This window comes from Loxodonta africana, chromosome Y, assembly GCF_030014295.1.
Source record: "Loxodonta africana isolate mLoxAfr1 chromosome Y, mLoxAfr1.hap2, whole genome shotgun sequence".
Taxonomy (NCBI): Eukaryota; Metazoa; Chordata; class Mammalia; order Proboscidea; family Elephantidae; genus Loxodonta; species Loxodonta africana.
Genome location: NC_087370.1, coordinates 17,507,904 through 17,527,174, shown reverse-complemented (window position 1 = coordinate 17,527,174; position 19,271 = coordinate 17,507,904). Strand labels below are relative to the sequence as shown.

Genomic DNA, 19,271 nt, shown 5'->3' with positions numbered 1-19,271 from the left:
GCGGGAGATGTTCTGTGCTGTCCGATGTGGATAGCCAGCCACATGTGAATATTGAGCGATTGAACATTATTACTGTTATTAATACTAATGTTAAAACACTGGCTGTTATTGTTATTAATGTCATTACTGTTATTAATTTGAATCATAAAACAAAAGAAAAAAACCAAACCTGTTGCCATTGAGTCGATTCCAACCCATAGTGACCCTACAGGACAGAGGCCCCATAGGGTTTCCAAGGAGTGGCTGGTGGATTCGAACTGCCAACCTTTTAGTTAGCAGCCGCACTCTTAACCATTATACCACAAGTGCTCCTAATTTTAATTACAGTAATTTTAATTTTAATTATTACTTCATTTTCTGCTAATTATTTGCTTAATTTTGGTTACTTACTTAATTTTAATTAATTCTTAACTTTATATTAATATTAATTTTCACTCATTTAAATTTAACTAGCCACACACGGCTAGAAGCTATCATTTTGGACGGCACAGCTTCACAATTCCTCACAGAATCTTGGAGATATGGGTGCTCTGAAGCTAACCAGAATAATTTAGATTGAATATAGGCTGAAAATTACTACATTTTACCAAAGACAGAAAGGAACTCAAAACTCCAAAATCTCAAGCCATTTTTAAAAAGAGTTGCAGAAACCCACAGACCTACTATTTTCTGGAGTTTCAGTTTTTCTGGACCTTCTTAGGACCAGCTCCTAATCTGCGAAGCTTCACTGAGAAGTGAGATAAGAAAGAGCTAAGAAGGAAGCCCGCCCAAAGTCCTCAACTGATGTTCCTGCCCACTGAGATAAGGATGGTTTGATCCCTTCTACAACAGGGACCAACGGCATGCTGGGTCGAAAATGGGGCAACAAAATGAAGCCAAGAGCTACCTAGAATAGAACTCACATTCCATTCACAAAGGAAGTCTAACTGGAACACAACAAAGCCCTCAGAGTCGCTTGGTGAAAAGCCCAGTAAGCGCAGCTGCTGTACACCATGGCAGTCCTCTGCTCATCAACTCTTCAACCTGCAGAGGAAGCACCAACCACCCAGCCCCTCCTCTCCTCCCATTATCTCCCCACCTTATTTCTCTCTGCTCCCCAGCACAATGCAGACCCAACCTGTCTTTAATGGATCTCTACGTGGTTCCCTAACCATCCATGGTGAGGACGCAGAGCAACTAGAACCTCACCCACTGCTGGTAGGAGTGTAAATGGTACAACCAATTGGGAAAACTATCTCTAGGTATCTACTAAAACTGACCAATCCTGTTGCTGCTATTATGTGCTACCAAGTCAATTCTAACTCATAGCCACCCTGTATGACAGATCAGAAATGCCCTGTAGGGTTTTCCAGGCAGATTGCCAGGTCTTTTCTCCCATGAAGCTGCAGGTGGGTTAGAACTGCCGACCTTTATGGTTAGCAGCCTAGCATTTAACCGTTGCACCACCAAGGCTCCTTGTTATCCATATTACATACTCGTGGGTATACACTCAACAGAAATGCGTACATACACACTTAAACATCCATGGCAGCATTATTTGGAGTAGCCTAAAACTGGAAACACCCAAAACCCCAACAGCAAAACCAAAACCCAAACCTGTTGCCATGGAGCCAATTCCAATTCACGGCGACCCCATGTGTTACAAAGTAGAAGTATGCTCCATAGAGTTTTCTTCTCTATAATCTTTACAGAAATAGACCACAAGCCCTTTCTTCCAGGGCACTGCTGGGTGGGTCTGAGCCACCAATCTTTAGGTAATGAGTCAAGCACAAACCATTTGTGCTACCTAGTGACCTTGCCCAACAATAATGGAATGGATAAATGTGGTACAATCGGTTCTTGTTACTCACAGTAGTTATATTCCGTAGTCACCAGAAACAGAATCAGCAAATACTAAACCACTGCTCCTAGAGGAAATACAGGGTTAGAATCCGGTGAGCCTCTGGTCACAACGTTTACATCAACCTATCGATACATAACTTTGCTCAATGTGTTTCTATTTAAAGACGGCCTATTTAATATATATTGTCTCATTAACATTGAACTCATGGCCAACAGCACTGTAAGTCACACCCGAATGAAGCTCATCTAACAGGTAAGACACATCGCAGTCTTCCTGCACTCAGGAACACTACACAGCACTTCAGGACTACACTTGGGGAACCATTTAAAACCGCAAAATCACCAACGCAAGGCACGGACATGTAGGAAACACTGCACTAAACAGACTGTGAAAAGGACACTTGCTATCTGTAAGTGCTGAGACAATGCAGAGCGCCTTGCTCACCCACAGCTGGGAACGTACACATTGGGTGACTCAAGTTTTTCACCACTTTGAGCGTGTCCACGCTTGACCACGAAAGCACTGAAGGTTTTGATTTTGAGGTTACAAATAAATATTAACAAGTAGCCACTCTGACAAATGAGTACTCCTCAAATAATGAGGGTTAACTATGTAACAATAGAGCAGACTATTACCCAGCAAGATCATAAAGACAGCACATGACATGGCGACATTTTGTTCTACCATACATAAGTTCTCCATGAACCAGAGCCTACTTGACAGAAACAAACAATAACAACTATACGACATTTTGTTCTATCACACATAAGTTCTCCATGAACCAGAGCCTACTTGACAGAAACAAACAATAACAACTATACGGCAATGCAAATGAGCAACCTCCAACCACATGTAACAAACATAATACAAAATGGCAAGCTATCCATCTCCCAAGTACAGCTCAAAACTCACATCTTCCATGAACCATGAAGCCCGTGAGCCGTCTTACGTCGACCTTCCATTTTCTCCTAAAAAAACAAAAAAGAAAAGCTTCAAATTATTTCACGCACATGCATCTTATAGTATCAATCAAAACTTAAACACTCCAATTTTTAAACCTCCCACAGTGCTTGGAACAATACTGGCTACAAAATACATATTTAACAAACTCTTTTAAACTAAGCACATCTTTTCTGCTATTTCTTAAGATTGCTTAAATGGCAAAGACAGGTATTATCTCATCCTTTTTCTGATTTTCCAAACAGCTGAGTTCAGTTAAGCACACATTGCCTCGTACAGATAAAAAGGGCAAACATTACAACAAAAACAGGCTCTGGAATTTTCCACGCACGCAGCTGTTGCTGCACGGGGTTTGTGGTGTAACTTTAACTTAATAAAACTCACTCCCACAATCCCACACAAGAGAAATGACTTCATTACAGCCCCTTCAATGACTGTATGTAGGCGTCAAGAGATGATAAAAAGACAAGACCGCCCCAAAATGTGACGAAAACCGAGAAAAGTGTTACCGTGTCCCAGATAAAGAATTTGAAAATTTGTGGAAAATGCTATTTTTGTGAATTGCCAAACAACTGTTGGTCAATTTGTATGCTTATTTTTCCCTCATAAAATACGAAAGCAAAAGAAAAGAGAACTATAAACCCACAGGCCAGTTCTAAATTACAACAGTCATTTATAAGGCCCCTCGCCGTGACCTATGGTGTAAGGGGAAGTCTTTTAATCAACACTCACTGCCAACCTAGGTTAATTAATAGAGAACTCTCCTTCACGGCATTTGCCTCACTTCTTTCTTTCCACCCAAGAGCTTGCCACAAAGAGGTCAGCCTCCTGGAACAGTCGTCCACGGGCTGAGTTTCACAAGCCCTAAAGAAAGGAAAAGTCATCTCCAATTTACAGAAGTGAAAAAAGGACGAGAACGTGTGGATTTCCTTAAGAGTTTTTTTCCACCTCTGCTCCCAATACAAGGGTTGCAAAAGAATCTCCCCGCCCCAATGGCCTAATGGGGAAGCTTGGGGCCCTTGAACTCTGTGCAGCCTGCTGTATTTGCAAATGTCCAGAGAAAAAGCAGTAGAGAACTAACTTTAAGGCTCGCTAGTGCAGCCTCCGCCCACGTGTCTGTCAGTTTGTTGTACTGTGGGGGCTTCCATGTTGCCGCGATGCCAGAAGCTATGCCCAGCTGAGCCTCCAGACTAAGACAAAACTAGGAAGAAAGACCCGGCAGTCTACTTCTGAAAAGAATTAGCCCGTGAAAACCTTAAGAATAACAACAGAACACTGTCTGATACAGTGCTGGAAAATGAGCCCCCCAGGTTAGAACGCACTCAAAAGATGACTGGGGAAGAGCTGCCTCCTCCAAGTAGAGTCGACCTTAACAATGGGGATGGAGTCAAGTTTTTGGGTCTTTCATCTGCTGATATGGCACGACTCAAAATGAGAAGAAACAGCTGCAAACATCCATTAATAATTGGAACCTGGAATGTACAAAGCGTGAATCTAGGAAAATTAAAGTCTTCAAAAATGAAATGGAACACATAAACATCGATATCCTAGGCATTAGTGAGCTGAAACGGACTGGTATTGGCCATTTTGAATCAGACAATCATATGGTCTACTATGCTGGGATTGACAACTCAAAAAGGAATGGTGTTGCATTCATTGTCAAAAAGAACATTTCAAGATCTATTCTGAAGTACAACGCTGTCAGTAATAGGATAATATCCATACGCCTACAACGAAGACCAGTTAATACGACTATTATTCAAATTTACGCACCAACCACTAAGGCCACAGATGAAGAAACAGAAGATTTCTACCAGCTTCTGCAGTCTGAAATTGATCGAACATGCAATCAGGACACATCGATAATTACTGGTGACTGCAGTGTAAAAGTTGGAAACAAAGAAGGATCGGTAGTTGGAAAACACGGCCTCGGTGACAGAAACAATGCTGGAGATTAAATGATAGAATTTTGCAAGACCAACAACTTCTTCATCGCAAATACCTTCTTTCACCAACATAAATGGCGACTATACGCATGGACCTCACCAGATGGAATACACAGGAATCAAATCGACTACTTCCGTGGAAAGAGATGATGGAAAAGCTCAATATCATCAATCAGAACAAAGCCAGGGGCCAACTGCAGAACAGACCACCAATTGTTCATATGCAGGTTCAAAGTGAAGAAAATTAAAACAAGACGATGAAAGCCAAAGTACAACTTGAGTATATACCACTTGAATTTAGAGACCATTTCAAGAACAGATTTGACAGGTGAACACTTATGACTAAAGATCTGACGAGATATGCAATGACATCAATGACATCATCCATGAAAAAAGCAAAAGGTCATTAAAAAGACCAAAATGGATATCAGAATAGACTCTGAAACTTGCTCTTGAACGTCGAGTAGCTAACGCAAAAGGAAGAACTGATGAAATGAAAGAACTGAACAGAAGATTTCAAAGGGCAGCTCGAGACGACAAAGTAGAGTATTCCAACGACGTGCAAAGAACCGGAGATAGAAAACCAAAAGGGAAAAACATGCTTGGCATTTCTCAAGCTGAAAGAACTGAAGAAAAAAATCAAGCCATAAGTTGCAATAGTGAAGGACTGAACAAGGAAAATATTAAACAACGCAGGAAGCATCAAAAGAAGATGGAAAAAATACAGAGTCATTAAACCAAAAAGAATTAGTTGACGTTCAACCATTTCAAGAGATAGCATGTGATCAGGAACTGATGGTACTGAAGGAGGAAGTCCAAGCTGCACTGAAGGCACTGTCAAAAACAAGGCTCCAGGAATTGACAGAATACCAATTGAGATGTTTCAACAAATGGATACAGTGCTAGAAGTGCTCACTCATCTATGCCAGGAGATTTGGAAGACAGCTACCTAGCCAACTGACTAGAAGAGATCTATATTTATGCCTATTTCCACGAAAGGTGATTCAACCAAATGCGGAAATTATTGAACAATATCAGAGAACTGCCAGAAATTCAGGCTGGATTCAGAAGTGGACAGGGCACCAGGGATATCATTGCTGACGTCAGATGGATCCTGGCTGAAAGCAGAGAACACCAGAAAGATGTTTACCTATATTTTGTTGACTATACAAAGGCATTTAACTGTGTGGGTCATAACAAACAACAGATAACATTGTAAAGAATGGGAGTTCCAGAACACCTGACTCTGCTCGTGAGGAATCTGTACATAGATCAGGAGGCAGCTGTTCAAACAGAACAAAGGGATACCGCATGGTTTAAAGTCAAGAAAGGTGTGCATCAGGGCTGTATCCTTTTGTCATACCTGTTCAATCTGTATGCTGAGCAGATAAGCCGAGAGGCAGGGCTGTATGAAGAAGAACGGAGCATCAGGACTGGAGGAAGACTCATTAACAACCTGGGTTATGCAGATGACACAACCTTGCTTGCTGAAAGTGAAGAGGACTTGAAGCACTTACTAATGAAGATTAAAGACCACAGCCTTCGGGATGGATTACGCCTCAACATAAAGAAAATAACCCACACAACTAGACCAATAAGCAACATCATGATAAACTGAGAAAAGACTGAAGTCGTCAAGGATTTCATTTTACTTGGATCCACAATCGACACCCACGGAAGCAGCAGGCAAGAAATCAAAAGATGCATTCATTGTGTTAGGCAAATTTGCTGCTAAAAACCTGTCTAACATGCTGAAAAGCAAAGGCATCACCTTGAAGACTAAGATGCACCTGACCCAAGCCATGGTATTTCAACAGATTGCATGGGAAAGCTGCACTATGAATAAGAAAGCCCGAAAAAGAATAGATGCCTTTGAATTGTGTTGGCAAAGAATACTGAATATACCACGGACGGCCAAAAAAACGAACAAATCTGTCTCGAAAGAAGTACAATCAGAATGCTCCTTAGAAGCAAGGAGAGTGAGACTGAGTCTTACATACTTTGGACATGTTGTCAGGAGGGATCAGGCCCTGGAGAAGGACATCACAGTTGGTAAAATACAGGGTCAGGAGAAAAGGGGAAGACCCTCAAGGAGGTGGGTTGACACAGCGGACCCAACAGTGAGCTCAAGCACAACAATGACTGTAAGGATGGCGCAGGACCGGGCAGTGTTTCGTTCCGAGGTACACAGGGTCGCTATCAGTCTGAAGGACTCGACGGCACCTAACAACAACAACAGTGCAGCCTCTCAACGGCGCTCAAAGCTAGCACATGCCTTCCTTAAAAAAACTCTCCTCCAACTTGAAAGCCACACAGGTACTGATGTGATTGTGGAGAGTCCACAACATCCCTGTGCCAGGTGTAAACTTTTTACTCATGCGGCCCTACATGTATCACAGTACAAGTGCACTCCATGGGATTTTCAGTGGCTGATTTTTTTAAGTACATCGCCAGGTCTCTCTTCCCAGACGCCCCTGGGTGGACTAGAACTACCAACCTTCTACCCTTAACTATTTGCGTCACCTGAAGAGATTCCGGACATTATTTAGTCAAAAATGACAGAAACTTGTACTCCAACTAACTTATACTCTCCAGAGCGTTTGCTGGGTCCCACAGCAAAACCTGACTGATTTCCGCATTCAACGCCTTCCAGCCGTTCTACCCTCAGTGACCAAGATGGCGCCGGACGCAATGGCCCAAGATGGCGCCAGCCACGACTTCCGCTTCCAAGTTCAGCAGCAGCGCCTCTACCGGAAGCACCAAGAAGCAGGATGACCTTCCTTCCCGGAAGCAGGGCATGTTTTTGCATCCAATTGGCTCCACTGTGCAGACCAATCCCAGGATGCGCCAATGTGGCCAGCAGAGGTGCGAAGAGCTTTCGCCGAAATGCACCCAGCCACACTTCACATAGAAAAATGACGGGTAGCTCCCCAACAGGGAACGGGAATCTCTTGAGTAGCGAAGTGGGAAATCGCTGCTGGAAACACAAACTACAAATGTGCAAAATACATAGTATACATAATGATTTAAAAAGCTAAAGCTCGGTGTTAAATATACAGTAAATTTTTAAATTTTCTAAAGTCATTTCTTCAAATCGTCATTCCTTATATTTTTAAGGGTAATGGAAATAGTTTATAGCTTGATTGTGGGGTGGTTATATGACATCTTAAATTGTTCAAAACCCATAAAACTATAGTGATGTCTGCAAACTTTCTGTTAAGGTTGTTGGGGAAAAGTTAACTAAAAACAAAATCTGCTTCCAACCCTCTTCACAAAAATAGAAGAGAAAGAAAAGTTTTATTATTGAATAAGCATTAAACCAGAATGTGATATATCACGGGCAATGGCTAAAGAGATTGCAAAGATAGAAATCTTAACCACTATATAGTTAAGGGGGTACAATCCGTACATTCATATTTTAAAGAAAATTGTTAATTTTCTAATCCTTCTGGCCTGGGGATGAGGGCTGGCCTGCCTGAGGTCATGCTAACCTCCTTCCAGGAAAAAAACAGGAAAGTAGAGGAGAATTACCTTAAGTACATTTACGAATTCTTTAGGAAGTCAAAGAATTTATAAGTTATCCATAGTGAATTCTAAAGAAAGTAATGGAGGAGGGGTGCTCCTTCCCCTCTTTTCACCAAGGGAATTTATTCATTTATTTTCCATTTGGTACTTGTCGGTAAAAGGGCCAGATAATATTTTTGACTTTGCAGGAAAGCTGCCATAGGCAATATGTAAACAAATGAGAATGGCCCTGTTCTTGTAAAACTTTCTTTACAAAAATAGGTGTGGATCAGATTAAGGATCTCTAAACTTCAAAAAAGCAAATTTTACTATCTGTAAATTATACCTCCATAAGCAAACAGAAAAAGGCAAAGCAGAAAAATATATATTGTTGTTGTTGTTAGGTACTGTCGAATTGCTTCCAACTTTTAGTGACCATATATGTACAACGTAATGAAACACTCCCAGTCCTGCACCATCGGCATAATCTTTGTTATGATTTAGCCCATTGTTGCAGGCATTGTGTCAATCCATCTCATTGAGGGTCTTCCTCTTTTTCACCAACTCTCCACCTTGATGTCCTTCTCCAGGGACTGGTCCCTCCTGAAAATATGTCCAAAGCACATGAGACCAAGTTTTGCCATCCTGGCTTCTAAGGAGCATTCTGGCTGTACTTCTTCTAAAACAGATATATTCGTTCTTCTGGCAGTCCATGGTATATTAAATATTCCTTACCAACACCATAATTCAAAGACATCAATTCTTTGGTCTTCCTTATGAATTATCCAGCTTTCACATGTATATGAGGTGATTGAATATATCATGTCTTGAGGCAGGCACACCTCAGTCGTCAGAGTGACATCTTTGCTTTTTAATGTTTCAAAGAAGTGTCTTGCGGCAGATTTGTCCAAGGAAGCATGTCCTTTGATTTCCTGACTGCTGCTTCCATGGGCATTGATTGTGGATCCAAGTAAAAGGAAATCCTTGACAACCTCAATCTTTTCTCCATTTATCATGATGTTGCTTACTGGTCCAGTTGTAAGGATTTTTATTTTCCTTATGTTGAGGTGCAATCCATAATGAAGGCTGGATTTTGATCTTCATCAGTAAGTGCTTCAAGTCCTCTTCACTTTCAGCAAGCAAGGTTGTGTCATCTGCATATCACAGGTTGTTAATGAGTATACCAGGAGAAAAAAGTACAATTCCCACAACTTATCTAAACTGAAATTTTGTCGAGAGAATAAATATATATTATTGTTTGGCACGGGGATTTGCTAGTAGCAATTGTCCAAAGGATGAGCTGACATATTTTCAGAAAGTTCAACAGGGAATTTTAAACTTGACTTTGAAGGTGTTTTATTGACTCAAAAAATTTACCAAGAAGTCAGATAGTCACCTCTGTCTTTGACAAAGTATCCCAGCTTGCTGTATCCCACATGAATATTCTAGAAGAGTTTTGTTGTTTTAAAATGTCAAAATTTTAGTGGAATGTCTTTAATAGTCATCATCTCAGGCTTCTGGTGCTTCATTGTTTGCTTCTTCTATTATGACGATGTAATCTTTAATGCACATAGATTTTGACATGTACATTGTATAAACTAAACAATCAGACTCTAGCACCTGGATCTTTTTTTTTTTTTTAGTTGCAGAATAGATAAAGAGCCAAACCATTCACCCAGTCTTTAAGTGAAAGAAATATGCTTCTAATCAAAGGTAGCCAATCTGCTGGTGAGCTGGAACTTCCCATGAAGCTGCTCCTTCCTCTACACAAACATCAAGCCTTCGGAGAAATCTTATTAAGAGGCAGGTGCTCTATCAGACATGTATCCAGAAAGACAAATAACACATAGCTGTCCTTAAACAGATGAGAGTTCACCAAGGAAGACTGATGTATACATGAATATTTAAGAAAATGTGCCACTCCCAGTCAATTTAGTTTGTAAGAGGTGATGTTAAAAGTTAAAATAATATCATTTCTCCTTTGAATATGGGAAAAATCATGTGAAAAAAAATTGACATCATTTGCCCCCCTCTTATGGAGTCCTGGTTTTTATGGAGTCCTGGTGGTGCAGTGGTTAAGAGCTTGGCTGCTAACCAAAAGGTCAGCAGTTCAAATTCACCAGCAACTCCTTGGAAATCCTTTGGGGTTCTACTCTGTCCTATAGGGTCGCTATGAGTTGGAATCAACTCAACAGCAAGGGGTTTGGTTGATTTGGCTGTGTCTTGTGCTAAGACCCCCTGGTAGTGCAGTGATTAAAGAGCTTTGTTGCTAACCAAAAGGTCTGCACTCAGAGCCCACCAGCTGCTCCATGGAAGAAAGATGCGGCAGTCTGCTTCCATTAAGATTACATCCTTAGACACTCATTGGGGCAGCTCTACTCTGTCCTGTAAGGTCACTATGAGTTGGAACTGACTGGACAGCAATGGGTTTAATGGGAAGTCTTGTGCTAACAGAGATAGGGGTTGGAGAATTTCTTTAATATATCAAATAAAATGTGAATAACCAAGAATATTTATTTTTGCTTGTGTGTGTGTTCGTTTTGCTTTGCTATTGTAATAAAGCTAAAATGGACAGTTGGAGTTGATTGTATAAGAAATCTTGCTCTCAGAAACCATTAGAAAATTCTAGACAAAACCATGATATGATTGAAACAACCCAGCCAAGAAGACAAATTTAAGTTGAAAATAGAAAGTCACTTTTTCCACTGAGTCACTTCTTAAAATCAGACATAAATAACCCGTACACTCTTTGCCCTGGACGTAAAATAGAAAAGTTGAGAATTGTTCCTACAATTGATTAGACTCACTGCAAATTTATTTTGGGATGTGAGACTTTATATAAGGGGTTCTCAAACTGTAGGAGACCTCAGAAGGACCACAAAGGGTGCATGGACTCCCAGGCCCCCACTCTACAGATATTGGTTCAGGAGATTAGAGTTGGCCCAGAAGTCACTCATTCATTTAACAAATGGTATGACACTCTAGTATGTCCCAGGAGGGAGCTAGGAGCTGTGGAAGCAGTAATCTGCACATGTAGTCATAATTCCAGACAACACTTAACTTGGAGGCTCCCAGGCCTCCCCACCAACCACTCTCTGAGGCTCCCTGCAGAAGTCAGGAAGAATTTGGGATGGATCGAGGGCCCACACAGACCCTGACAGGAGATGTGCCACTTGTTTCTAGCTCATTTGTCATCATTCGATGAACAAATCATCACTTTTAAGAGGGTGCAATTTGTAGCTAAATTTTATGCATCCTATGTTTTTATGTTTGCTTTTCCATTAACAATGTAACTGATTGTGTTGTGTCAGAGGTCTCCAAGGCCAGCCCCAGGTGTGGGAATTCAGTAGAAGGACTTCCAGGACTCAGCAGTGAGTCATAGTCATGGATATGACTTATTACAGCAAGAGGACACAGAGCACAATCCGCGAAAGAAAAAGGTGCATGGGCCAAAGACCAGAGGAAACCAGGTGCAAGATTCCAAAAGTTCTCTCCCAGTGGAGTCATATAGAACACACGTAATTCCTCCAACAATAAGTTATTACAACACGTGTAAAGTGCTGTCTACCAGGGGAGCTCCTTAGAGTCTCAGCACCCATGGTTTTATTGTGGGCTGGTCATGTAAGCACCCTCTGCTTGGCACCTATCCAAATTCCAGACCCCCAGAAGGAAAGCAGGTGTTCAGCATTGTGCACATTACTTGCACAAACAGTCTAGGCACAGTGAGCCCCTCTCATTAGTTAGGGAATGCTGAGAACCCTCCCAAAATCCCAGTTCTCAAGCTCCTGCCAAGGGCCAGCCAACCTTGCAAGCAGGCCTTTCTAAGGACAACGGTCAGGTCTGCTGTGTGAGCTCTTTTATGCACAGATGTTTGTTTCCTTAAGATGATAAACAACTAATTCTATTTCTCTGAAGCTCCCAGTTTTTGCTTATCAGTAGAATAACTGTATTAGTGTTTACTTTTCTTTGCACAAGGTACAAAGTAGAACCTCATACATCCCACCTGAGGAACTGATAAGGTCCCTTTGGCCAGGATCATCCATTTGTCTTTCAACAAATGAAGGAATCTCAGATTCAGACACCTAGAAGGAAGCAGGGCTTCTATGCAATCACAAGCCACATTATTTGTTGACTCTATACATGCAAAAAAAGCTTTTTGCAGCTAGCCATTAATTCATTATGTTCTGTTTGATTTTGCAACAGCAGTTATACTATATGTTTGTTGTGTATCTCTAAACAAAGGATACTACCATGCCTAAATAAAGTGATTAAATGGGAGGTTTAGCAATTGCCTAGTCCAGGGGTCAGCAAACTACTGTTCCACTCCTGTTTTTGTAAATAAAGTTTTGTTGGAACACAGTCATGCCCATTTGTTTATATACTGTGTATGGTTACTTTCGCACTGCAATGGCAGAGCTGAGCATTTGCAGCAGACATCATATGGACCACAAACCTAAAAATATTTATGGTCTGTCCCTCTACGGAAAAAGTCTATCAACCCCTGGTCTAGAAAACTGAAACCAGCACAGTTAGAACTTAGCCACAAAGTAGTCAGATAGATTAAAATGCTCGATGTTAAAAATGAAGCCAAACAAACCTAGAAGAATGTGGATGGGATTATTATACATAAAGTCGGTAGAAAAAAAATCATAGAGAAAGGGTCTACAGATTTTACTACATAGTATTTAAATTTTTTAAATTACAAGGAAAATAACTAAGGAAAAATATTACATACAAACAAACAAACAAAAAAAACTACAAAGGTGTCAACATTTCCAATATATTAAAAAAAAAAAAAAACCCTCAAAAGTCTGTGGGAAAACCACTAACCACTCAATAGAACAAATGCAAAAGGAGAAGACAAAAATGGCCAGTTTACGGGACACAAAATAGACACAGCTGGTGAAAAGATGCTCAGTCTATCTGGTAATCAGGGAAGCAAAAAGTGTATCGAGATGCCGTCTCAGACCGACAAAAATTGAATGCAGCGTTGGGCGAGTGTTAGTGAAGGTATGTGGAGGAGGCTCGCGTAGCCAGCCCTTGTTGGAGGGATTTCAAAGGGCAGTCGGTGGCATCTATTAAAAATTTATATCCACATGACCTTTGATGCTGCAGTTAAATCCTTTACATTCAGTGCAGTGACATACTTGCACTTGTTCACACACTGCACCGCAAACGAGTTCTGGAAGACCTGTGTTCTAGAAACCAAGTACCAGCTATGCAGGATGGAGCCTAACTGAACGTGCAGCACTGCTTCTGAAAGAGCCTCAAGATTACCGCTACCCAGAAGCATCAATTTGCAAAGCATACGTACGTGAAGATACCTTTTCAGGTGAAAGGAAAAAACTTGTATACAACCCTTCCCAACCCACTGTCATCAAGTCAATTCCAACTCATAGTGACATACAGGACAGAGTAGAACTGTCCCATAGCGTTTCCAAGGCTGTACATCTTTTTGGAGAAAATATTTAAGTTGTCAACGGTTTCATTTTACTTGGATCCACAATCAAGGCTCATGGGAGCAGCAGTCAAGAAACCAAAACCACCTATTGCACTGGGCAAACCTGCTGCAAAGACCTCTTTCCAGCGTAAAAAGCAAAGATGTCACTTTGAGGACTGAGGTGCACATGACCCAAGCGCACTTTCAGATGCATACCAGGCAATCAACGGCATTCTCATTTGCCTCCTATGTATGTGAAAGCTAGACAATGAATAAGGAAGACCAAAGAAGAATTGATGCAGCCTCAGCGGAAGAGAATACCAGTTGCCGTCAAGTCGATTCGGACTGAAGGCCACCCCATGTATGTCAGACTAGAACTGTGGTCCACAGGGTTTTCAGTGGTTGGCTTTTCAGACGTGGATTGGCAGGCCTTTTGTCCAAGGCACCTCTGGGTAGACTCAAACCTTCACCCTTTTGGTTAGCAGCTGAGCGCATTAACTGTTTGTACCCCCAGTGACTCCAGGCTGACCTCAAAGAGAACCTGAGAGGATGGCTGAGTATCTCTGTGAGAACTGATGGCCTCTGAACTCCTGTTTCTAGGTGGCCTCACAACCAGCTGCACCTCCGTGCTTGCCTACTTAAGCCAATGTTCTTTTTGCCAAAGCAATTGGAATTGGGTTTCTGTCACTCAGACTCAAAATAGCCCTACACAGAAGTGAACAGATGCAACTCGGAGGATAAATACAAGGAATTCTATACATCTGGGACAAAATGCTCAATCTTTTTAGTCACCAAAGGAATAGAGATTCTGTTTTAAAATGAGGTTTGTTTGTTTTTTACTTCAATGCCATCCATGCAGTGTGTGTGTGTGCATGCGTGTGTATGTGTGTGTATGTCCCCTGAACTGAAATTCTCCATCTCAGAGTGGTGGGATGCTAAGGAACTTTTTTTTCCTATGGATACTTTTCTGTGTATTTCAATTTCTGAACAATGAGCATCCATTACTTCTATATAAAGAAAAAAAATCCACTTTCATTTTCTTTTTTTAGAAAAACCTCTTAAAAGAAATCAGGTGTGAAAGGTTTAAGGCCTAGAGACTAAGATTTTTTCAAGAAATTCCAAGTATTGGATTACTTGCAGGGAGAAAAGGAGTAAAGTCTCAAAAGTGACCTCATGGTTTAAGCATATTAGGTCTGGTTCATCGGCACACCTGAAATAGAACTGAGGGATTCCTAAGCTGGACTTCACAGGTGTGCCATTCCCGTGACTACGTCATTGACTGAAAGCACATTCATGTGTCCATCCTGATAACAGGTGAGGTAGGCTCACAATGTCCACAACATTCGGTAGCCCTTCACCAAAGAAGGATTAAACATCCCATCCAATTGAACTCAGGTATGACCATGTGGGAGCCCTGGTGGCTCAATGGTTAAGTGCTTGGCTGCTAGCCGAAAAGTCGGAGGTTTAAATCTACCAGCTACTCTGTGGCAGAAAAACCTGGGTGGCTGCTCATGTAAAGATTACAGCCTAGGAAACCCTATGGGGCCGTTCTACTCTGTCCTATAGGCGGATATGAGTTGGAATTGACTAAACAGCACCTAACGACAACGACAACATGACCATGGGACTTGTTTTCACCAATGAAAGGCGAGAAACGTGACATTTGGAGGTAGGGTGGTGGGGGGATGCTTTGTGTCAGACTGTGGTTTGTCTTTTTTTTTTTCCTGTCTCCATCAACCTCGGTCCCCACTGATGACAGTGAGCAGTCCCCAGGCAAACTTGCTATGATGTGGACCATGAACAAGAAATACACTTGGTTTCAAGTCACAACCAGGTGAAAAAGGTTCAGGACTTACAGTCTAAACTTTTTTCAAAGAATTCCAAGTGTTGGATTACTCGCAAGGAGAAACAGAGAGAAGTCTCAAAGGTGACTTCGTGGTTTAAGCATATTAGGTCTGGTTTATCAGCACACCTTAAATAGAATTGCTACTATTTGTCTGCTTCTTTGCTACTGCAACATTACAGAGCCTGTCCTCAGTGATTCACCCCCGTCTGCCAGGTTGTCGTACTGTAGTGACTTGCGTGCTGCCGTGATACTGGAAGCTATGCCACCGGTATTTCAATACCAGCAGGATCAGCGATGGTGGAGCTTCCAGACTATGACAGACTAGGAGGAAAGGCCTGGTGATCTACACTGTCTGATACAGTGTTAGAAGATGAGCACCCTAGGTTACAGTGGTCACAACAATGGACTTGAGCATACCAATGGCTGTGAAGACGGTGAAGGACACAGCAAAGTTTCGTCTTGTGTTGTACACTGGGTCACCATGAGTCGGAGCCAACTCGACGGCAAGTAACGCAACAGCATATTCACTAATGCATCAGGAATCTAGGAAAAACCACCACCAAGGATCTTTGGAAAGACAAGGAAAACCAGAAAATTACAAGTATGTTACTGTCTTGTAAAACATATCTTAACTGTTTGACCTACTGTTCTATTCTCTTGCTATTTTTACACGCTGCAATTATTCTTCCTGATATTTCCCTAACTTAGCAGAAGGTTCTCATGCTTTTTGAGTTTTGTTAACAGGACAGCTAAAGGGAAACCTAGGCCATGTCAGAAGCACTGACATTCAGCACACATCACACACCAGGCCCTAAGTTATGCTGCTCATATCATATAAGGCAGAAACAAGGCCACGCATCCCCCATCCCCATCGCAGAAGTGGAACAGATCGTAACGGGAGCCACGTGGCGGTTCTCAGCCCTGTCTCCCAGCTCCATTACTGCAGTTCTACACGTCAGTTAGGGCAAAGCTTGGGTCTCACGGAAGCTAATTAAATCATGGTACTGGATTCAGGCTCGGCCTATGAAGTGTGCATACAGCAAGTATAAAGAAGGGTTCCTTCAAAGAACAGTAGAGGAAGAACTTTTTTCAATATGAATTTAGGGCTTTTTGATGGCAACCATCTTCAGTGACCTTGTGGATGAAAGGAATATACAGATGAGTGAAATACTTTCAAAAAGTCTGTTGGGATAATTGTCATCCGAAGCCAAATAGATTCTCATTCCCTGTAGTATTGTATGATAGAGCAATGCACACTTGCACAAGGGCACACACACACACATACACAAACACAAACGTACATGCACACCATCTACAATGGAGAAACATATATACACAGACACACACAGCATCTACAATGGAGAAACATACATACACACAGACACACACACCATCTATAATGGTGAAACACGTATACACACAGATACACACACCATCTACAATGGTGAAACATACACACACACAGGCCATCTACAATGGAGAAACACATATACACACAGACACACACACCATCTACGATGGAGAAACATATATACACACAGACACACACAGCATGTACAATGGAGAAACATACATACACACCGACACTACAATGGAGAAACACATACACACAGACACACACACCATCACAATGGAGACACACACACACACCCCATCTACAATGGAGAAACACACACCATCTACAATGGAGAAACATACAAATAGAGACACTGTTTGTTAGGGGCCATCGAGTCAGTTCAGACTTACAATGACCCTGTGTACATCACAGTGAAACACTGCCCAATCCCGCGCCATCCTCACAATCCTTATTATACTTGAGTCCATGGATGCAGCCATTGTGTCAATCCATCTCACCGAGGGTTTTCCTCTTTTGTGCTGACCCTCTACTCTGCCAAGCATGATGTCCTTCCCAGGGACTGACCCCTCCTGACAGCATGTCCAAAGTATGTGAGATATAATCTCACCATCCTCGCTTCTAAGGAGCTATCTGGTTGTACTTCTTCCAAGGCAGAGATAGATATCACAAACAAAACATTTGCCAATTTAAAACTTTTTACATGTACAATTCAGTCACATTATTAAGTTCATCATGCTGTGCAACCATTACCCCCACCTGTTTACAAAGTATTCCACCACCATTAACAGAAACTCAGTGCCCCCTAAGCAACGACTCCCCTTTCTCCCACCCTCCTACCCGTGGTAACAACTAATAAGCTTTGGTCTACACATTAGCATGTAAGTGGGGTCATACAGTATTTATTCTTTTGTGTCAGGCTTATGGCACTCAGCGTAATGTGTTCAAGGTTCATCCATGTTGTAGCATGTATCAGGACTTCATTCCTCTTTATGGCCGAATAATATTCCATTGTGTGTATAATCTAAATTTTGTTTACCCAACCATCTATTGATGGACTTTTCTGTTGTTTTCATTTTTAGCTATTGTGAACAGTGATGCAATGAACGCTGGTGTATAATGGTAGCCTTTTGTAAATGTGTCCTTCAAGAGTAAATGGAAGACTGGTGAAACTAGATGGTGCCCAGCTACCACCAATGACCGCACTGACAGAGAACACAACAAAGAGTCCCTAATGGAGCAGAAGAAAAGTGAGATGCAGGCCTCAAATTCTAGTAAAGGGGCTAAGCTTAATGGTCTGACTGAGACTGTAGGGACCCCAAAGTTCTTGGCTCTCAGATTCTCTGTTACCCAAAACTAAAAGCATTCCCGAAGCCAACTCTTCAGACAAAGATTAGACTGGACTATGAGACATAAAATGATGCTGGTGAGGAGTGAGCTTCTTAGCTCAAGTAGACACATGAGACTATGTGGGCAGCTCCTGTCTGGAGTCGAGATGAGAAGGCAGTGGGGGGACAGGAGCTGGTTGAATGGACATGAGAAACACAGGGTAGAGAGAAGGAGTGTGATGTCACATCATAGGGAGAGCAACTAGGGTCACGTAACAGTACGTGTATTAAGTTTTTGTATGAGAAACTGACTTGAATTGTAAACTTTCACTTAAAGCACAATAAAAAATGGAAAAAAAAAGAGTAAATGGGCTCTCTACTGGCTAATTGAGCATCAAAAAGAATAATGATGGTAATCAATTATAACACATAACAAAAATAAGCCATTAAGAAAAAAAAAAAAACAACCTGTTGCCGTCGGGTCAATTATGACCCATAGTGGCCCTAGAGGACAGAGTAGAACTGCCCCCATAGGGTTTCCAAGGAGCGACTAGGGCATTGGAACTGCCGACGTTTTGGTTAGCAGCCGTATCACTTAACCAGCATACCACCAGGGCTCCAAATAAGCCATACCTCCATAATAATACTCAAAGGTTGGAGGCGTGGATTCTTAACTGGATCTCAGGTTTCTTAAAGGCTACCAAAGGACATTTTGGACTGATGTACAAAGGCCTGGCAGTTTCCAAAACGACATGGGTGTCAATGGCCACCTACTGATGGAGAGTCCCAGCACGGAGGGCATGGAGAAGGTTTGGGCAGCCTGCCCAGGTGAGGGCACGTTGGCAAGGCTGGGACACAGCCACTTGGGACAAGGTCAAGGCTTTGTAGGGAGTACCAGGATCCAGTTGGGCATCTGGTGGTGAGGTGCAGCAGGCAGCAAACTCAACTGCCCTTGGGGCAGGAACCTAGCCCAGGGGTCAAGGTCTTAATGAGCATCATTTTAATAGGGAAGAGTTTAATGTCACTTCCTTTATCCAATCAATGCGTCTT

General features: G+C 41.9%; 1 protein-coding gene across 3 annotated transcripts in view; it reads right to left on the bottom strand.

The window, feature by feature from the left end:
* Window positions 1–18,634, bottom strand: part of LOC111747947 (cuticle collagen 36-like) — a 446,727-nt gene extending 428,093 nt beyond the window's left edge. For 2 of the 3 annotated variants that reach the window (XM_064278903.1, XM_064278904.1), the window contains exons 1-2: window positions 15,957–18,634; window positions 2,756–2,811 (exon numbers count right to left, since the gene is read on the bottom strand). In XM_064278903.1, coding sequence (XP_064134973.1) covers window positions 2,756–2,811; window positions 15,957–16,061 — 161 coding nt within the window. In that variant the 5' untranslated portion in view covers window positions 16,062–18,634. Of the gene's footprint in view, window positions 1–1,850; window positions 5,821–15,956 lie in introns of those variants that run through there. The other variant, XM_064278905.1, reaches the window with a different exon arrangement.
* Window positions 18,635–19,271: the final 637 nt, after the last annotated feature.